Below are 21,059 nucleotides of genomic sequence, written 5' to 3'. Positions count from 1 at the left end.
TTTCTGTTTTTGTGCCAGTACCATACTGTCTTGATTACTGTCACTTTGTAGTATAGTCTGAAGTCAGTGAGCCTCATTCCTCCCGCTCCGTTTCTCATTCTAAAGATTGCTTTGGCTATTCAGGATCTTTTGTGCTTCCATACAAATTGTGAAATTTTTTTGTTCTAGTTCTGTGAAAAATACCACTGGTAGCTTGATAGGGATTGCACTGAATCTGTAGATTGCTTTGGGTAGTATAGTCATTTTCACAATGTTGATTCTTCCAATCCAAGAACATGGTATATCTCTCCATCTATTTGTATCATCTTTCATTTCTTTCATCAATGTCTTATAATTTTCTGCATACAGGTCTTTTGTCTCCTTAGGTAGGTTTATTCCTAGATATTTTATTCTTTTTGTTGCAATGGTAAATGGGTGTGTTTTCTTCATTTCACTTTCATATTTTTCATCATTAGTGTATAGGAACGCAAGAGATTTCTGTGCATTAATTTTGTATCCTGCTACTTTACCAAATTCATTGATTAGCTCTAGTAGTTTTCTGGTAGCATCTTTAGGATTCTCTATGTATAGTATCATGTCATCTGCAAACAGTGACAGCTTTACTTCTTCTTTTCTGATTTGGATTCCTTTTATTTCTTTTTCTTCTCTGATTGCTGTGGCTAAAACTTCCAAAACTATGTTGAATAATAGTGGTGAGAGTGGGCAACTTTGTCTTGCTCCTGATCTTAGTGGAAATGGTTTCAGTTTTTCACCATTGAGGACGATGTTGGCTGTGGGTTTGTCATATATGGCCTTTATTATGTTGAGGAAAGTTCCCTCTATGCCTACTTTCTGGAAGGTTTTTATCAAAAATGGGTGTTGAATTTTGTCAAAAGCTTTCTCTGCATCTATTGAGATGATCATATGGTTTTTCTCCTTCAATTTGTTAATATGATTTATCACATTGTTTGATTTGCATATATTGAAGAATCCTTGCATTCCTGGGATAAACCCCACTTGATCATGGTGTATGATTCTTTTAATGTGCTGTTGGATTCTGTTTGCTAGTATTTTGTTGAGGAGTTTTGCATCTATGTTCATCAGTGATATTGGCCTGTAGTTTTCTTTCTTTGTGACATCTTTGTCTGGTTTTGGTATCAGGGTGATGGTGGCCTCGTAGAATGGGTTTGGGAGTGTTCCTCCCTCTGCTATATTTTGGAAGAGTTTGAGAAGGATAGGTGTTAGCTCTTCTCTAAATATTTGATAGAATTCGCCTGTGAAGCCACCTGGTCCTGGGCTTTTGTTTGCTGGAAGATTTTTAATCACGGTTTCAATTCCAGTGCTTGTGATTGGTCTGTTCATATTTTCTATTTCTTCCTGGTTCAGTCTCGGAAGGTTGTGCATTTCTAAGAATTTGTCCATTTCTTCCAGGTTGTCCATTTTATTGGCATATAGTTGCTTGTAGTTATCTCTCATGATCCTTTGTATTTCTGTAGTGTCAGTTGTTACTTCTCCTTTTTCATTTCTTATTCAATTGATTTGAGTCTTCTCCCGTTTTTTCTTGATGAGTCTGGCTAAAGGTTTATCAATTGTGTTTATCTTCTCAAAGAACCAGCTTTTAGTCTTATTGATCTTTGTTATCATTTCCTTCATTTCTTTTTCATTTATTTCTGATCTGATCTGTATGATTTCTTTCCTTCCGGTAACTTTGGGGTTTTTTTGTTCTTCTTTCTCTAATTGCTTTAGGTGTAAGGTTAGGTTGTTTGAGATGTTTCTTGTTTTTTAAGGTAGGCTTGTATAGCTATAAACTTCCCTCTTAGAACTGCTTTTGCTGCATCCCATAGGTTTTGGGTCATCGTGTTTTCATTGTCATTTGTTTCTAGGTATTTTTTGATTTCCTCTTTGATTTCTTCAGTGATCTCTTGGTTATTAAGTAGTGTATTGTGTAGCCTCTATGTGTTGGTATTTTTTACAGTGTTTTTCCTGTAATTGATATCTAGTCTCATAGCGTTGTGGTCGGAAAAGATACTTGATACGATTTCAATTTTCTTAAATTTACCAAGGCTTGATTTGTGACCCAAGATATGATCTATCCTGGAGAATGTTCCATGAGCACTTGAGAAGAATGTGTATTCTGTTGTTTTTGGATGGAATGTCCTATCAATATCAATTAAGTCCATCTTGTTTAATGTATCATTTACAGCTTGTGTTTCCTTATTTATTTTCATTTTGGATGATCTGTCCGTTGGTGAAAGTGGGGTGTTAAAGTCCCCTACTATGATTGTGTTACTGTCGATTTCCCCTTTTATGGCTGTTAGTATTTGCCTTATGTATTGAGGTGCTCCTATGTTGTGTGCATAAATATTTACAATGGTTATATCTTCTTCTTGGATTGACCCCTTGATCATTATGTAGTGTCCTTCTTTGTCTCTTGTAATAGTCTTTGTTTTAAAGTCTATTTATTTTGTCTGATATGAGAATTGCTATTCCAAATTTCTTTTGATTTCCATTTGCATGGAATATCTTTTTCCATTCCCTCACTTTCAGTCTGTATGTGTCCCTAGGTCTGAAGTGGGTCTTTTGTAGACAGTATATATATGGGTCTTGTTTTTGTATTCATTCAGCCAGTGTATGTGTTTTGGTTGAAGCATTTAATCCGTTTACATTTAAGGTAACTATCGATATGTATGTTCCTATTACCATTTTCTTAACTGTTTTGGGTTTGTTATCGTAGGTCTTTTCCTCCTCTTGTGTTTCCTGCCTAGAGAAGTTCCTTTAGCATTTGTTGTAAAGATGGTTTGATGGTGCTGAATTCTCTTAGCTTTTGCTTGTCTTTAAAGGTTTTAATTTCTCTGTCAAATCTGAATGAGATCCTTGCTGGGTAGAGTAATCTTGGTTGTAGGTTTTTCTCCTTCATCACTTTAAGTATATCCTGCCACTCCCTTCTTAAAAGAAAAAATAAGTATTAAAAAAAATTTTTTAAGTAATAAAAAAACAAAAAAAAGAAAGAAAGAAAGAAGAGAGCAACCAAACCAAAAAACAAATCCACCAATGATAACAAGTGCTAAAAACTGTACAGAAAAAAAAACAACGGAGAGACAGAACCCTAGGACAAATGGTAAAAGCAAAACTATACAGACAAAATCACACACAGAAGCATACACATACACACTCACAAAAGGAGAAAAAGGGGGAAATATATATACATCGTTGCTCCCAAAGTCCACTGCCTCAATTTGGGATGATTCGTTGTCTATTCAGGTATTCCACAGATGCAGGTACATCAAGTTGATTGTGGGGATTTAATCCGCTGCTCCTGAGGCTGCTGGGAGAAATTTCCCTTTCTCTTCTTTGTTCCCACAGCTCCTGGGGTTCAGCTTTGGATTTGGCCCCACCTCTGCGTGTAGGTCGCCTGAGGGCGTCTGTTCCCGCCCAGACAGGACGGGGTTAAAGGAGCACTTGATTCAGGGGCTCTGGCTCACTCAGGCTGGGGGAAGGGAGGGGTACGGAGTGCGGAGCGAGCCTGCGGCTGCAGAGGCCAGCATGACATTGCACCAGCCTGAGGCGCGCCGTGCGTTCTCCTGGGGAAGTTGTCCCTGGATCACGGGACCCTGGCAGTGGCGGGCTGCACAGGCTCCCGGGAGGGGACGTGTGAATAGTGACCTGTGCTTGCACACAGGCCTCTTGGTGGCAGCAGCAGCAGCCTTAGCGTCTCATGCCCATCTCTGGGGTCCGCGCTGATAGCCGTGTCTCATGCCCATCTCTGGAGCTCCTTTAAGCGGCGCTGTTAATCCCCTCTCCTCGCGCACCAGGAAACAAAGAGGCAAGAAAAATTCTCTTGCCTCTTTGGCAGCTCCAGACTTTTCCCCAGACTCCCTCCCGGCTAGCCGTGGCACACTAGCCCCCTTCAGGCTGTGTTCACGCAGCCAACCCCGGTCCTCTCCCTGGGATCTGACCGAAGCCCGAGCCTCAGCTCCCAGCCCCTGCCCGCCCCAGCGGGTGAGCAGACAAGCCTCTCGGGCTGGTGAGTGCTATTTGGCACCGATCCTCTGTGCGGGAATCTCTCCGCTTTGCCCTCCGCACCCCTGTGGCTGCGCTCTCCTCCGTGGCTCCGAAGCTTCCCCCCTCTGCAACCCGCAGTCTCCGCCCGCGAAGGGGCTTCCTAGTGTGTGGAAACCTTTCCTCCTTCACAGCTCCCTCCCCGAGATGCAGGTCCCGTCCCTATTCTTTTGTGTCTGTTTTTTCTTTGTTCTTTTCCCTACCCAGGTACGTGGGGAGTTTCTTGCCTTTTGGGAGGTCTGAGGTCTTCTGCCAGTGTTCAGTAGGTCTTTTGTAGGAGTTGTTCCACATGTAGATGTATTTCTGATGTATTGGTGGGGAGGAAGGTGATCTCTGCGTCTTACTCTTCCGCCATCTTGAAGCTCCCTCCAACAATATAGTTTTGCAAATACAATATTTCTATAATCAGAAATAGTACATATTTGAATGTTCATTTATTGCTCTTCCTTCTCATGCACATTCTTCTCAACAATTCATGCAACCCTACACAGTCTTGACAAAAAAGACATAACTAAAGTTTTGCACTTTCTATTATGTTAATATTTAAATGTTACACACATGGAGAACTAACTAAGTTCCTTATCCTAAGGTCTATGATCACTAGAAAGTCAGCAATCTGCATAGCAACTTATCAAACTATATTTTTGCTATTATAAATCGGGGATCGTTTTTATTTGCATGTCACAAAATTATCTATTCTGGAAAATATTGCTATTAAAATCATAGAAATCACTGAGTAAATATACAATGAATACCATTTGGAGATAAACATCCTTTTTTTTTTTTTTTTTTTTTTCTTTTCCTTTCACCAGATAATTCTAGTGACTTTAGACTCTACAAATAATCAGTCTGGTGTTTTATGTCCCAGCAATTCTGAAGTTCACTTTGTCTGTTCTGTCTACATGTCATAGATTCACTAAAATCTTTCACCCATAAATTCTAAATCTTTTTACAAATGGTGTATTAAGACACATATCCCTGCAAGGAAATGAAATAATTTGATTGTATAAGTAAGGTAACACAAGCAAGAGTTAAATGACAAACAGTACTCCCAAAGCAAATTTTGGAAAGCCCTTGAATGAAGAGGCTTTTTCCTGAAATATCAGCCTCTTTCATCAAAAGTCTTTAGGGCTTCCCTGGTGGTGCAGTGGTTGAGAATCTGCCTGCCAATGCAGGGTACACGGGTTTGAGCCCTGGTCTGGGAAGATCCCACAAGCCGCGGAGAAACTAGGCCCGTGAGCCACAACTACTGAGCCTGCGCGTCTGGAGCCTGTGCTCCGCAACAAGAGAGGCCACGATAGTGAGAGGCCCGCGCACCGCCATGAAGAGTGGCCCCCGCTCGCTGCAACTAGAGAAAGCACTCGCGCAGAAACGGGGACCCAACACAGCCATAAATTAATTAATTAATTAATTAATTTAAAAAAATAAAAAAGAGTCTTTAATATTCTTGTCCTTCTTTGCAAATAACCATAAAGAAAGAACTTGAAACTTTGCACTGGAATATTCAACGTGTCCAAAACATCTCAATGCAACAAATGAAAAATTCAAATAAAAATTTAAAATAAGAGCTATCATATTCCATTACACATTAATAAGACCATTTTCTGTACTTCTTTAAAAATTAATTAAAATCAACCAATCCGTGTTGAAATAAATAAATATATCCTTGCTGTATCTTCCTTGTTTGAAAAAAAAAAATGCTTCAAACTAAAAACCAAGTTAAAAGAAATTATAATTGGGACAAGACCAATAAAATGTTTTCATACATTCATTTTGAGGTCATTAATATTTTCTCTCTCCCATCATTAAACTCAGAACAAGTCCAGTCAGATATGATATTAATTAAAATGCTCTACACTTCTATCAGTGTTGATTAGTTACTAATACAAGTGTTAGAATTTTTATGAAACAACTTAAAAATTTACCCCCAAAGAAGATGGAAACCACATATTTAATAACAGATGCCAAATATGAGATTGTTCTCTCTTTAGAAGTATAATTCATCACTTAAATACTAAGAAGTGGAGAAGTGATATACTCTTCTCTATGGGTCTTTTTCTGTCTTCAGACATAAGGACTGAGGACTCATCACAGTGAAGCTGAAAACAGGTTATTGGCACATTAGTAAGTTACCCAAAAGCTGTTCGGCAAATTGCCCACCGTATAAAGGAAAATGTGTGGGTTTTGCTACAAAACCTACAATCAATTAATTTAATATGTAGAAAAGTCCTCCTTTGGAGTCTGTATATAGTATGAATCAATCACTTACGTTTACAATTGCAAAGAGTAGGTCTGATAAATCGACATCTCAAAATACAAAATTTATATCTGGAAAATATAAACTATCATTTTAGAGGCATTTGAATAAATAGATGGACGTTATCTCTGCTCTTTTAAAAGCAAATCAAGGAAGAAAATTTTAAAATTTATCTGTCATCATTCTATTTTGAAAGTATATTATCTATCCTTAACTCAAACAATATGCTATGTTGAAGAAACAATTAAATGCTACCCACGGGATAGAGATGGCACTGTCTCTCTTCACATACAATATAGAATTTCCAAATGCTATCTAAATTTCTTCATAAACACGCCTTGTACCCATTGGAGACAGAGGCAATGGGATTTAGCAGTTAAGAGCAGAGACTACCGTCATGGATGATTATAATAGTACATACCCCATAGTTTTTGCAAGGAATAAATGAGAAATGTAATAAAGAACTTGTTTTACTTATTTATCTTTTGGCTGCCTCGTGTGGCATGCAGGATCTTACTTCCCCGACCAGAGATCGAACCTGTGCCCCCTGCATTGGGAGCGTGGAGTCTTACACTGAACCACCACGTTAAGTCCCCAAAGTAAAGAACTTAGAAAAGTGTCTGCCACATCACAAGTGCTACATGGGCCCGGCGCCCTGGCCTGGGGCAGCGCAAGCGCCCGAACCTGCGGCTGGACACCAAGATGCCCGGTGAACAGCAGACAGAGGAGGAGGAGGAGGAAAGGATGCAAGAAGAGATGGTGCTGCTGGTGAAGGGTGAGGAGGATGAGGGTGAAGAGAAGTATGAAGTGGTGAAACTCAAGATCCCCATGGACAACAAGGAGGTCCCGAGCGAGGCGCCAGTGCCGTCAGCGTACCCGGCGCGCCCACATGCATGCTGGGACTGCGGCCTTGCCTTTGCGCGCCGCTCCACATTGGCCAAGCACGCCCGCATACACACGGGCGAGCGGCCCTTTGCGGGCACCGAGTGCGGCCGGCGCTTCTCGCAGAAGTCGGCGCTGACCAAACACAGCCGCGCGCATACGGGCGAGCGGCCTTACGAACACCCGGAATGAGACAAACACTTCTCAGCCGCCTCGAACCTGCGGCAGCACCGCCGTCGCCACACGGGCGAAAAGCCGTACGCATGCGCACAACGCAGCCGCCGCTTCGCGCAGAGCTCCAACTATGCACAGCACCTGCGCGTGCACACGGGCGAGCGGCCGTACGCATGCGCCGACTGCGGCACGCGCTTCACCCAGAGCTCGGCGCTGGCCAAGCACCGGCGCGTGCACACGGGCAAGAAGCCGTGCTGCTGCGCTGTGGGCGGCCGCGGCTTCGGCCACCGCTCCAACCTGGCGGAGGATGCGTGCACGCACACAGGCGAGCGGCCCTACCCACGTGCCGAGTGCCGCTGGCGCTTCCGCCTCAGCTCGCACTTCGTCTGCCACCGTTGCGCACACACGCACCGTCTCTGTATCTGCGCGGGCGGCGGCCGAGACTTCAAGCTACCCGCCGGAGCCACTGCCACCGAGCGCTGTCCAGATTGTGAGTGCAGTTGAACCGCCATTCTTGTCTCCGCAGGGTGCGAACTGGGGAGGGGCGCGCTGGTATCCCGACCTGGGGCTGCGTTAACCTGGACAACTCCCCGCTCCGCCACCTGCGTCTCAGGGTGGGACGGCGGCCCTGGCTGCCCTGGAACTGGGAGACAGGGAGGATCCCCTACCGGGGTCCCTGGAAACGCGCCCACCTCCCCCTCATTACATCCCCTCGGCCCGTGTTAGAGTGAATAAAGTATTATATCCTCACCCCACCCGTGCCTGTGAATGAGGTGAGTGGGGTGTGAATTAGGAGGAAAGTTGGGAGTCTCCCCAGGCTTAGGTGATTTAGGTGAATTGTCATGGAGTCAAGTGGGGCTATAAGCCCAAAAGTGTTCCAGGAACTGATTTTGTGTGTGTGTGTGGAGTCATTACACGCTTGGCCCTTGGTTATGTCTTTATGACCTCAGACCTAGAAGGGTCCATAAATTTAGCGCGTTCGTGATCAACAGGCAGTGCATTCTGCAGAGCTTTGAGTGAGCCGGCATGAACCTCATGGAACTCAGTCTAGTAAAGAGGAGCAATAGTGGAAACTTTAGCACTAGGTTAAAGAACTTGAGTGCTACATTATTATTAGCTCATTCTCATCCTCAAAGCATCCCAAAGTTAGGTAACTCTTTTACCTCCATTTCTGCAGGTGAGTAAATAGGTACTGACAGCCAGTGAATGGCACAGTGGGGACAAGTACACAGGCAAGTGCAGTCCCTTGTCATTGGAACTCTAATAGGGGAGTTGTTGGATAGGAGAGGTCTTCAGTGCAATCTTGGAGTTTAGAGAGGCTCTTCTCAGAGGTGGCATTTAAGCTGGTCTTAAGGTCAAGAGAGTTGGGGTTGGGGACCTATGGAGAGAACCCCTGAACCTGCATGCCAGACTTGTTAGAGATTGCAGATGTCCTCTGGGGTGGAAGGTAGGGACAACAAGCAAGGACGTTGGCAGGAGACAGACCACTGAGGACCCTGGAAGCCAGGGTAAAGGTTCCAAGGCCACAAAGAAGCCTTGAGGGATTAGAGGGGAGGGAGGGATATGGCATATTATTGAGCTAGAATTAATAGGAGTTAAAGCGGACGTGGGGAAAGGAGAGATGGGGCTGATTTCATTTCTTAGCTTGGGTGACCGCAGGCAGTGTCATTGAGATGGGGACACGGGATGAGGCGCAGGACCAGAGTTGAAAAAAAAAAAAGGAAAAAAAAGAAAAAAACCCAAACAAGTGCTACCTGTTAGCTTTTTTTTTCCCTGATCATTTCTGTTCTTGTTGACACAACTAGCTCACCAAAACTTCCTGTATTACTGTGAATCCACGCTAATGTGACCTGCTACCCATACATAAATACTAAAATTCCTTATCTGGGATGCTCATTTGGGTCCTTTGTCATACACTGCCCTGAATTTCAGTATTTCAGGATATAATTCTGATATAAGTGTGAGACAACATCATACCTCATTTTTAGCATTCCTCTCAAACAATTAGCCTGCTTTTCTGAGGGTCAGGACTGTGTTTTACTCATCTTTTATCGGAGCCACAGCCAAGCACATAACAAGCACTCATGGAACTGATTTGAATATTTATGATCCCCATCTAAGCCAACATCATCATATTAGCATATTAGCATCTGGTAACTGACAAAAAAAAAAAGAGGGGGAAACTGCTGGGAAACTCATGAAAAATTGCACAAAATTCACTAGTTGATTACCCAAGTTTTGTCTTTGGAGCAAGAGGAATATATTAGAGCAAACATGGCGACTGTGAGCCCTAGCAGCTGTCTTGGTGTCCCATAGGGAATTCCCAGTGGCCGGGATTTCACCTAGAAATCTTAACACTAATCCCTGTCAAAGGTGTGAGGCTGTGACTCCAGTGGCGACATTGTGACTACTTTAACTTATTGCTGTCCAATGACTAGATTGTCTGATTTTATTTTTCTTTCCATTACTTGGATTGTATTTGAGCAAATGGATTAGAAGTTTGTGTATTGTGAAGCCAGCACCTTGGGGTTCCGTCAGTGCCTTGTCCCCAGCCCCTGCAGAACACGGGAAAAGTTCCACCTCAGCAAGTCCCAGCAAGCCACCTAAAGAATGTCTGCATTCTCTCTAATCTGAAGCCTCAGGAATGGAGACACAACACTTCCTCCTCCCAGCAAGCCCCTCCCAGTGTCTTCCCACATCATACCCTCAGCAGCTCTTTTCAGGACATCCCTAATTTGCTAGAGTATCAGATTGCACCATAAAGGTAAATGACAGATAAAGCCAAAATTATTTTTATACTTGAGGACTCTTATGGTGGAGGGTTTGTGTAAAGAATTAATAGATATGGAATGTTTTTAAAACCATTATCGTAAAATACATGTTCTAAGCCATAATTGCTATCCATCTGTCCAGACAACCAATGTAGCCACATCCCTTCCTAGAAGGCTTTGGAGCCACCACTTTAATTATATGTATTTCAATAATATATATAAAGACTATACCACTCTACTATTTTTAGTGTTTATTTTCTCTTCTTTGCTACTGTTTACTGTTTTATTTTCCTATTGGCCATTTATACTCCCTTTATGTCCTCTACTCTCTTAAAAGTGTTGAACTCTAACTTATTTCTGGAACAATCTCTTTTTCTATCCCTGTGAAGACCCAGATGGAAGTTGAAAGAGGGGACTGTCCACCAACTGGCCATTATGGGAAGATAAGGAGGATATGCAGCCTCACAGGAGGCCTGCAGGGAGTAATCGCAGAGCTGCAGATGTGGGGAGAAGGCTTAGCTAGCCCCACCAGCGGTAAAGATTTTATCTCAGTGAGTTGTTGAAAGAGACATGCAGATCATCAGGTGAGGCAGAGGCCAAGAAAGTCATAGTAAAAAGTCTGATCACTCCAGGAGATGCATATAAGGTGATCAAGGGCAAGATAATGGCCACTTTCTGAAAGTGGAGCTGGACAGGAACCACCCAACCCTGCCATCTGCCAAGACATCAGGCTCAATTCCCAACTGCCACTGGGCGCTAGTGCCCTGGAGATGGGGAAGAGGAAGCACCTGTTCCTTCATAGACTAGGACCAGGCAGCAGCCTGGCCACCTGCAGCAGAGACTCAGTGTAAACAGCCGGAGCATCGTCCATCCTCCAGCAACCGTAGCGAACTGCCTGGTGCCATGGCCCTGTGCTTTCGCGTGAGATGTCCCCTGTGCCTGGAATTTCAAACTTTACTCCTTAAATTGGAAAAAGTGCATTTATCTTTTAATCTCAAGTGTAACCTTCTCCCTCCACCTCATGGATAAGGTGTCCTTCCTCTGTGCTCTGACAATAATCATATTGGAGTTGAATTACCTATTTGTTTATCAGATCAATAGACTGAGATTCCCTTGAAGACATAATTTTTTTTCATCTCTGTATCCCCAGAAATGCCCTACACGTTGTGCTCAGTACATACATGTTGATGAGCAAGTAAGTCAATAAATAAAAGAAGGAAAGGATGAATGGATCCTTGAGCATTTGTGGTTTTGACAGAGAGACAACCGACTGTGGGGACCCTTCTGGGACTGAGGGTTTTGGCGGGTGGGATGAAGCGATGATATGGAATCCTGCCATCTCACTGAGCCTGAGCAAGGGACAGAGCTGCCTGCAGGACACCAGGCACCTCAGAAACACAGGGACGGCACCTGGACACATGCATCACTTCTGATAACAGTGACTTCTCAGGGAACCAGAATCTCTTTCCTCTTCTTCCTACCTCCAACCAGAGTTAAGAAATAAGAAACCGCATACTGCTGACATTTCTCCTTTAGAATCTTTTACACTAGAATGGACTTTCCTGCTTGGGAAGTAAGCCCTTTGAGAAATAACAGCAACTGTATTCTGTCTAGCAGAAAGCATGTTATCACCATGGAGATAACAGCAATGCCACTTCTGAGGCTAGTGATAAGTTAGTTTAAACTTCTCCAGAGAACTGAGATTAAAGACAAGAATAATTACAATCTTTGGGGGCAAATCTACAATTTTGAATAAGGGAAATAAAAGATCTCAGGTAAAGCCTCTTCAGTCAGTGATTTCAGTGGTGTTTTATCCTTATTAATGAGTTTATTCTTACACAGTATGTTGGGCTATATTAAAATGATCGTGGGGAATTCCCTGGTGGTCCAGTGGTTAGGACTCTGCACTTGAGCTGCAGGGGTCCCGGGCTCAGTCCCTGGTCAGGGTACTGTACTAAGATCCTGCAAGCCGTGTGGTGCAGCCAAAATAAATAAATAAAATTAAATGATTGCATTTTATAATGAAGAGAAGGGAATATTGCTACCACAAAGCAAGGACCTGACTCTTTTTCACTTACTAGTTTATTCAAACAGTGTTTCCTAGAAATCATGTTTAGAAATGTCTCATCTAACTCCCCCACCTCAGAAAGTACCACTCACTTTTGTGCTTTCAAACATCAGTTTGTCAGACCGTATCAGAGAAATTAATAAGTCTAGTAACACTCTCAAGCCTAAATAATAGAAATGAATGAGTGGTATTATTAGACCATATGATCTGCATATACGTCTTTATTTTTTAGGGTATAAAGCAAGTTTTTAAAAGTTTAATACCATAACTTAGAACATAAAGAACCAAGATCAAAGTCTAAATACAATCCACATTCTTCATTCCCCAACCGGAAACATCTAAAGTGACATACACATATGTATATTTTTTGATTATAACAAAAATAAGCCTGATGCTGTTACTCTGTCTTACAGGTTTAGAAAGCTTAAGCTCAGAATCATGAAGCAGGATGCCCAAAGTCATATAGTTCACATGCAATAGAATTTAAATTTGAACTTCATCCCTTGAATTAGTGAAATGTAAATAAATAGGGAGTTCTGGTAGATGGATAAATTAACTTTCATTGGACTATGGGCATTATTAAAATTCTGTAGGGTTTTTTCCTTCAAAATAAATAAGAACGTGATTCATCATAAATGTTAAAAATTACATAAGGAAAGTTCTCCAAATAATGTGAAAAAGCAAATAGGTTCAAAGAAAGTCTCTGCAACAACAGTAAAAATTAGGATATCCCTTTGGGCAGTATTTTTCAAACTGTGCTCTTCAGAACACTACTTTCACAGGATATTAAGAGATAATTGTATGAGGGGCGGGGAAGGATTCACCAAAAATTAGTTTATTTCTATTTAATAACAATGAACAACCTCAAAAGGAAATTAAGAAAACAATTCATATTTAAAATAACATTGGGAATTCCCTGGTGGTCCAGTGGTTAGGACTCTGAGCTTCCACTGCCGGGGCCTGGGTTTGATCCCTGGTCAGGGAACTAAGATCCTGAAAGGATCAAAATAAATAAATAAATACCAAAAATAAATAAATAAAATAGCATCAAATTATATGAACTAACCATACTGAAGTAATCATTTCACAGTATATACATGTATCAGATCATCATGGTGTACACCTTAAACCTACACAGTGTTAGATATAATGTTATATATACAGATATATGTATAAAATTTACACAATGTTGTGCGCATATAAACAACGATTTTGAAAAAGAAGAACAAGATTGGAGTTCTTACACTTCCTGATTTCAAAACTTACTAAAAAGCGACAGTAATCAAAACAGTGTGGTACTGGCATAAAGACAGACATATACTCCAATGGCACAGAATAGAGAGCCAAGAAATAAATGTGGTCAAATGGCATTGACAAGACTTCCAAGACCATTCAATGGAGAAAGGACAGTCTTTCCCGCAAATGGTGCTGAGAAAACTGGATATCCACAAAACAATAAGATTGGTCCCTTACCTTATAACATATTCAAAAATTAACTGAAAATGAACCAGAAAGTGGCTCCTCCCACACTGTTTTGTATCTCAATAAATGACAATCCCCTCTGACCAGTTGCTCAAGCAAGAAGTCTCAGTCATGGTTGTCTTCTCACTTAACATCATTCAGTCCATCAGAAGACCTATCAGCTTCTAAATAGATCCTGAATCTGACCACCTCTACTGTTTCCAAGCTAAAGTTACCTCTCTTTTGTACAGAGATTGCTAACTGGTTTTCCTTTTTTCCTTCTCATTTTATATTGTCTCTTTATACAGTCAATTTTCCTCGCTGCAGAGTCACTCCCTTAAAGGAAACCTGACCACGTTTCTCCTCCAGTGGAAACCTTGTCTTGGATTCTAATCTCACACTAAGTAAATGCCAAAGTCATGACAGTGGTCTAAAAGTCCTACACCACCTACACCCCCACCACCCTCCTTAACTCATCTAACACCACTCCTGACCCCATTCACTCTGCCCTAACACATCTGCTTCATTGCTTCCCTGGACAATACCCAGAATGTCTCCACCTCTACACCTTGGCACTTGCTATTATTTCACCTGGAAGTTCTTCTTCCACAGACCTGCAGGCTGTTCCCTCCTCCCCCTCAGGTCTTGATTCTAATATCTCAGACTTGGAAGATTGTCTATGACCACCTTATATAAAACAGGTCTGCCTACAGTGTTCTTTTAGTTTTTATTTGTTTTTTACTGTGCATACCAACATTTGAAATTTTATATGTATTTACTCGTTTGGGATCTAGCTTAAAATTAGTTATGTATTTTGACGGTGGCATTCACTGCTAGAGAATAATATATTTTTAGCAAATATTAAAAATTATATTTTTCCATCCTCAGGATTTATTTGAAGTGGCATATTCAATATAATTTCTGTCATACCATACCATACATCACAAAAATCCTATGAAATCTTGAATTTCTAGCAGTATAATGTATGCCTCTGATTGACATTTTATTTTGGCTGCAAGTGATTTTGATAAGCACTAAATATCCAATAAAAATATTGACTCCAAAGTCAAATTTGGACAATCTGGCCACAGAGGAAACATTTTCAATATATCCTTGCTTTAGAGCAGTTTACCCCCAGCATCCTCCCATAAAATAACACAGTAATGAGTCTACAAAAGAAGGTTCCAGAAAATAATTAGATGGAGTTGAAAATAAATCCTGCCCTTGTGAAGAAGTGACCAAAGGGTGCTGATCTTGTTCAATCCCTGATCTATCACTGTTGGAGTAGGAGAGATCTTCAGTGGTGTTGCAGAGGAAATTTCTCTAAAATCATGTTTCTTGATAGCGGTGGATCAGTTTTCCAGTAGAACTCCAAGCAGGAAGAGAGTCTTCTAGTAAAGCCCATTTAGAATGAATCTTCCATTACCCTGTATGAGCTCAGCAAAGGAACAAAGAGGTAAAGAGTCATAGAGTCGATTAATCATAGAACCACAACCAGCATTTTATAGATTTTAAATAAGAAAATCAAATACTTCCATACTGATACACTGAAAACCATCTACTATTTCTTCTGTTCGTTCATTGAAAAAAAAATTTACTGAGCACCTGCTGCAGGTCAGGTACTCTTCTAACACTGAGACTATAAATGCAAAATAAGGGGGGGGGGGAGTGGTAAACCCTGCTTTTAGGGAGCCTACATTCTACTGGAGAAAGGCAATGATCAGTCAACTGAATCAATAGGTAATTAATGTTGATAGGTACTCTAAGGAAAATAAAGGCAGGTAAGAGGACAGATAGTTAAAATGCTGGCAGGGCTCATATGTTTGATAAAGGATCAGGGAAGGACTCTTGGATCAGGTATCATTATATAGAAAACCTGAAATAAGAGTGAGCTATGAGGCGAGCGCATTAATGCTTCTGGCGGAAGCATCCCTGTGTGCCAAGGCCGAGGGCACTTAGCATGATTGAGATGCCACAGGGCCGCAAGAGTGGCTGAAGGCAAGTGAGTGAGGCCAAGATTGGCCAGAGATGCAGATAGAGAAGCAGGTGAAGACCATTTCATAGAGAACGTTACTTGCCAAGGTAAGCACTTGGTATTTCATTTGTAAGCTCTTACTGGGGTGGATGAGCACAGAGCAAGAGGAGAAGCTGGGAGACACATTACAAACCTGATGCAACAGTCCAGGTGAGAGACGATAGAGGCTTGGACTAAAAATATTTAATTGATAGCTCAAAATTAGAATATATTTTGAAAGTAGAGCTGACAAGATTTTATGATAATTTGAAATATGGGGCTTAAGGGAAAAACAGATAACATTTGAGAGTCAAATCTCTGGGTCAAGATAAGTCAGTTGAGTGAATATAGACAGAGAAGAGGAAAGATCCAACAACGATACCCTGAGAGACTCCTATATTTGAGGTCTTAAAGCTGAGTAGGATCCAACAAAGACAACAAAGAAGCAGTAGTCCAGTAAGGTAGGTACAAATAAAAAGGGAATGATATTCTGGTGACCAAAGGCAGACACAGTTTCAAAGAGGAAGGGGCAACTGATGATGTCAAATGCTGCTGCTCCATCAGTAAGATGAGGACAGGGAGTTGACCGCTAGATTTAGGAGCATGGAGGACATGGATGAGAAACAGCTGTAGGAGGATGTAGAAAGAAGGCCCTGCTGGAGGGGGTTCTGTAGAGAATGAGAAAACAGAAAGTGCTCATTACCATTTTAAAGAAGTTTGCTAGTGAAGGATGTAGAGAAATTGGACAAGACCTGGTGGGAAATGTGGAGTCGAGAAGGTTTTTGGATAGAAAATATTTCAAGCAGCTTTTATGTTTTCAAAGATGTGAAAAGATCCATTCTTATATTATCCCTTGGCAAATATCAGAGTTTTGTAGCTTCATTATAAAGTCAAAGGGGGAAAAAAGCCAAATAGGTATTTTTCTCAATCCTATCATTTCCATGGCAATCTTTAAAGTATATTTTTTAAGGAATCTTTAGGGTACACTCCCGTTACAAAAATGCTAGCCATTTGAAGAAAATATAGTTTTAAATTCTTGATATACATCAGTTAAGCACAAAATTTAACATTTGGCTTCCCACAAAAAATAATAAAATTATTCATGAAATGGAAAAGAAAGAAAATGATTGCTACCAATTTGTTTCTTATTTTCAGGAGAGAGAAAGTCTCCTGCCAGTAACCTCATTCAGAATATTTAACAACATAATGAATATTGCTAAATATTTAGTCCATGTGGCTTTTTTCTTTATAACAATCTTCTGAAAACAAAACCTTAGGACATATTTTGTAATTTTTTGTGGGAATTTCTACAGAAAATTAATGTCATCTAAAGCATCAATCCAACTTTCTGGTGGTATTACATTAGAAAATCCAGAAAATTCATGATACACTTATCTCTTGGACCAGATCTTTGGAGACTTTTTCAGACCCACACGTGTCCCTCCAAATGGCCTTGAACAAGCCTATCTACAACTGCAGGAGACCAAGGACTTGGTATCTCTGCATACCCTCAACCCACCTGTGGAGATACCAGTTGAGAAGAACCTTAGATGATGACTCTCAAACATGAAGTGTCTTCATCTGTCTTTTGAGAGAGAAGAATAGTATAATCCAGACCAGACTCTCTGACAAGCACCTAAGACACAAAATAAAGATCTCATTTGCTTTAAGTACCTTAGTATGCCAGGGACTAACTTGGATTGTTTCCATAAAAGTTTACAAACCACATTGATTGAAAATAATCTCAGTGTAGGCACTCTAAAATGTCACATTTGTGAGGAGTATCAGAGTCCAGTACATCCACTTTTGGGGAGATGACTATGGTTTAATGGCTTATAAATTCCACTGGGGAAAGTATAAGAATTCCCATTGTATTCCAACTGTTTTATTCATGTACTGCTATATACCACCATATTTCCCATGCTTAGAATGATGCCTAGCTTACAGTAAGTACTCAATAAATGTCACTTCCAAAATTATTCATTCAATGAATATTTTATTGAGCACTTACAACACACCAGGCACTGTTCTAATATAGCAGTTCATGACTAGAACACTTGGGATGAGCTATGGATAATGGAAATCTGATACTGATAAATTCTACCAAAACATTTTTTGGCCAGAGTTAGATATTGAAATACTACTGGGGAAGACTTAGTCTACAGAATCACTTGCTTTTTTAAAGAGCTCTTTCAGTTCATTTGCTTCAACCTTCTTCATTCGACATAACAGCCTTAAAAATTGTCATACTCATAGAAACAGAATAGAAAAGTATTTGCCAGGGACTGGGTGGGGAGAGGGGTTGGGAAATAGGGACAGATTGGTAAAAGGGTATGAACTTTCAGCTATAAGATGGATAAGATCTGAGGATCTAATATAAAACATGATGACAATAGTTGATAATACTGTATTGTATAATCAAAATCTTCTGAGAAAATAGAACTTAAACGTTCTCACCGAGAGAGAGAGAGAAATATATAAGGTGATGGATGTGTTCATTAACTCAATAGGGGAATCCTTTCACAATTTATACATGTATCAAATCACCACTTTAAATATCTTAAAATTTTATGTGTCAGTTATACCTCAATAAATCTGAAATTTTAAAAAAACCAGGCTGATTCTTGGATCATCCCCACTGGGATTTAGCAGCCTTCTCAATGATCATCTGCTCACCCTTTCACACCAATGACCACTTATTTTGTTGGAAATATCAAAAGTCCTCCCAAAGCAAAATATAAAACTGTAGCATTTTCCTCAAATGAACAAGAAAATGAATAAGCAAGTTCACTTTTCTATGGAGAGCGTTTTTTATCTGTTTAGACTAAAATAATGCAAATATGTCTCCTCTACCCTCCTATTTCTTCAGAACACTTATAACAACTGAAAACATGTTTTGCTTAACTTTTTAGAACCATATTGCTTTCTTCCAAATAAAACCAAAAGTAAGTACCCAATAGGATACAGAGCCTTTTCAATTTAATGATTATAGGAAAATGAATCTAAAAGAGAAGTATCTGCAGCCATGTATTATGCAATGATGAAAAGAGCTAAGTTCAGGATTCCAAAAGAAATGTCTTTGTTCAGAGTACCTAGCGTGTGCTGGGAAAGATGGAGGAAGAATGAGAAGCTGACACTGAAGCTGAGAAGGGATGCTGCAGCTGAAATATAAAAGATGAAAAGGATATGAGAAGACTGTTATTTACACTCCTAGAACAAGGCTAAGTCCATGAAGCTAAAAACACCCACAAAAATGAAATACCATCAGCGTCCAGAATTAAGTCAAGTATATTTTATCGAGTTCTACCACTCAGTGTGAAATGAACTCACAGAGGGATTACAATCCAGGCTCAGATGCTTTAGATCACCAGTTTTCCAAGTGCTAGGACTTGAAACATTCATCATCATGTTTACTTTAGAGGATTTTTCATATATGCAGTTTCCTAGTAAGCCTGGGTTTTTACATTTCTTCACTATTAATGTACACATATGTTGAATAGAGAAAAATCATTAATAAGAAATAGCATCTATCATTATAAAACAAAACAAGGTTGTTTCCAGATTTTGTGCTCTCTAAAGGGATAAATGTATTATGTCAGTTAAAAACTCATGGATGATCTTGGTCTTAGTACTCACTTAGTTGCAGTCTAGCTTCTTATCAGTCCTGGGCCTTAGCCAGGACATAAGTACACACACACAACTTATTATATCCAACTTCACTTGCTAAATTTTAGAGCATTCAGAGACAACAAAAACAAAAAGAGTGTCTTTTGGAAATGATTCAGCTCAGATTTAGAAAGTTAATATAGGATTTCCCTGGAGGTCCAGTGGTTAAGACTCCACGTTTCCACTGCAGGGGCTGCGGGTTCATTCCCTGGTTGGGAAACTAAGATCCCACATGCCACACAGCGTGGCCAAAAAAAAAAAAGTTAAAATCAGCACAGATGTTTTACTGCTAGGGAAGCAATCCTATTACAAGTATTATTTGCAAGGCCCACAGGTTTTTGCTATCACTTTATTATGGGGATGCTTGTAATGGGCTGAGGCAATGATAAACAGGCACTGTGACTCGAATGCTTTTCTCTAAGTATTAGTCGTATTTTTATGCCTTGTAGTACTTTGTAAAGTGAATGTTGTGGGCATTCAGTAATAATTTTTAAATTATTGCATGGAATAAAATCAGTGTAGCATAAATCATTCACAGATCATGGTGTTCATTTGAGAGAGGCCACGTAGGCCTGATGAATCAAGGATCAAATTCAAAACCAAACAATTTGTCAACATTTAGTAATGTAAATACCCATGTCTGCTCTTGCTCACAAAATATCTTCACAAGAAGATGCTTGAGATTCAGGCTTTGAGACCCTTGCTGTAATGGCCATGAAAAACATTAGAAGCAGTTTTCACATAGATGAAGGTATAGAATGCTTAGGTTTAACAAAGCCAATATTCCTAACAATCGCTCTGGTCTAAAGGGTTAACCACATTTACGCAGACCTCTCTCCCTTGCCATTTAGAGATAGGCAAACAATTTAGATGCTATCCTTGTGACTGAGTAGATTTGTCCATATGAGCCCTTGATGAATGTTTTAGATCAGCTATTCATTTGCTCTCTCATGAATAGTCTCTCACTAAGTTCCCTGCCACTTACCCTCAGTCTTCTACACAGTTCACCAAGTTTACCTTTCATACATGCACACCAGGATTCATCATACTTCTACTAAAGACTGCCAAGTTTCTCCCCTGCCAACAGAGTAAAATCCAAATGTGTTACAGTACTAAACACTTTTAGACAAACCTAACATTTTAGTCTAATATCCCCGTTTTAAATACACACACGCATATCCAACTCCAGACCCCTCCGATTCCTCAGTTGTTTCCCAAGTGTCACAATACTCCTGCTTCCAAGCCTTTGTTTGTGCTATTTTTTTTCCTAGAATGCCCCTTAAGACCTGAAAACACCTATTCATTCTTCAATGCCCAGGTCTAACATTGTCCTCATTGTGAAGCCTCCAGACTTCCAGGCAGAATAAATCAGAGTTTTCTTTGTTTCCAAAACTCTTGGTATCTGTGTCTTGTAGTGAGATAATATAGTTATCTGTCTGTCTTCCTAGCTTGATTTTAAAGTCCTTGGAAATGGAGAATTCATTCATTCAAGAAATCATTATTATTATTATCATAATTATTTTTAACATAATTATATTTATTATAATTATTATTCAGTACCTACTAAATGCCAGGCACTACTCCTGGAGATGAGGATATAGCAGTGAACACAACAAATGAGATCCCTATCCTAATGGAGCTTATATTCTAGTCTGAAGAGAGATAAGAAACAAAAATAGTACAATAGAAAGTGATAAGAGCTATGAAAAGAAAATTAAGCAAAGAAGC

At 40.4% G+C, this 21,059-nt stretch overlaps 1 protein-coding gene across 2 annotated transcripts; it reads left to right on the top strand.

Moving 5' to 3' along the window:
- Positions 1–3,733: 3,733 nt before the first annotated feature.
- LOC309654769 (zinc finger protein 771-like) lies at positions 3,734–19,791 on the top strand. Of its 2 annotated transcripts, none has more exons than XM_082449187.1 (2): positions 3,734–7,841; positions 11,273–19,791. In XM_082449187.1, the coding sequence occupies exons 1-2, from the start codon at positions 7,189–7,191 to the stop codon at positions 11,319–11,321; spliced, it is 702 nt and encodes a 233-aa protein (XP_082305313.1). In that variant the 5' UTR covers positions 3,734–7,188; the 3' UTR covers positions 11,322–19,791. The 2 variants fall into 2 exon arrangements, with proteins under 2 accessions (XP_082305313.1, XP_082305314.1); XM_082449188.1 differs by having other exon boundaries at positions 10,512–19,791.
- Positions 19,792–21,059: the final 1,268 nt, after the last annotated feature.

The sequence above is a fragment of the Balaenoptera physalus genome, assembly GCF_965194825.1.
Source record: "Balaenoptera physalus genome assembly, chromosome: 2".
In the NCBI taxonomy this organism is placed as follows: Eukaryota; Metazoa; Chordata; class Mammalia; order Artiodactyla; family Balaenopteridae; genus Balaenoptera; species Balaenoptera physalus.
This window is presented reverse-complemented; position numbering and strand designations above follow the sequence as displayed.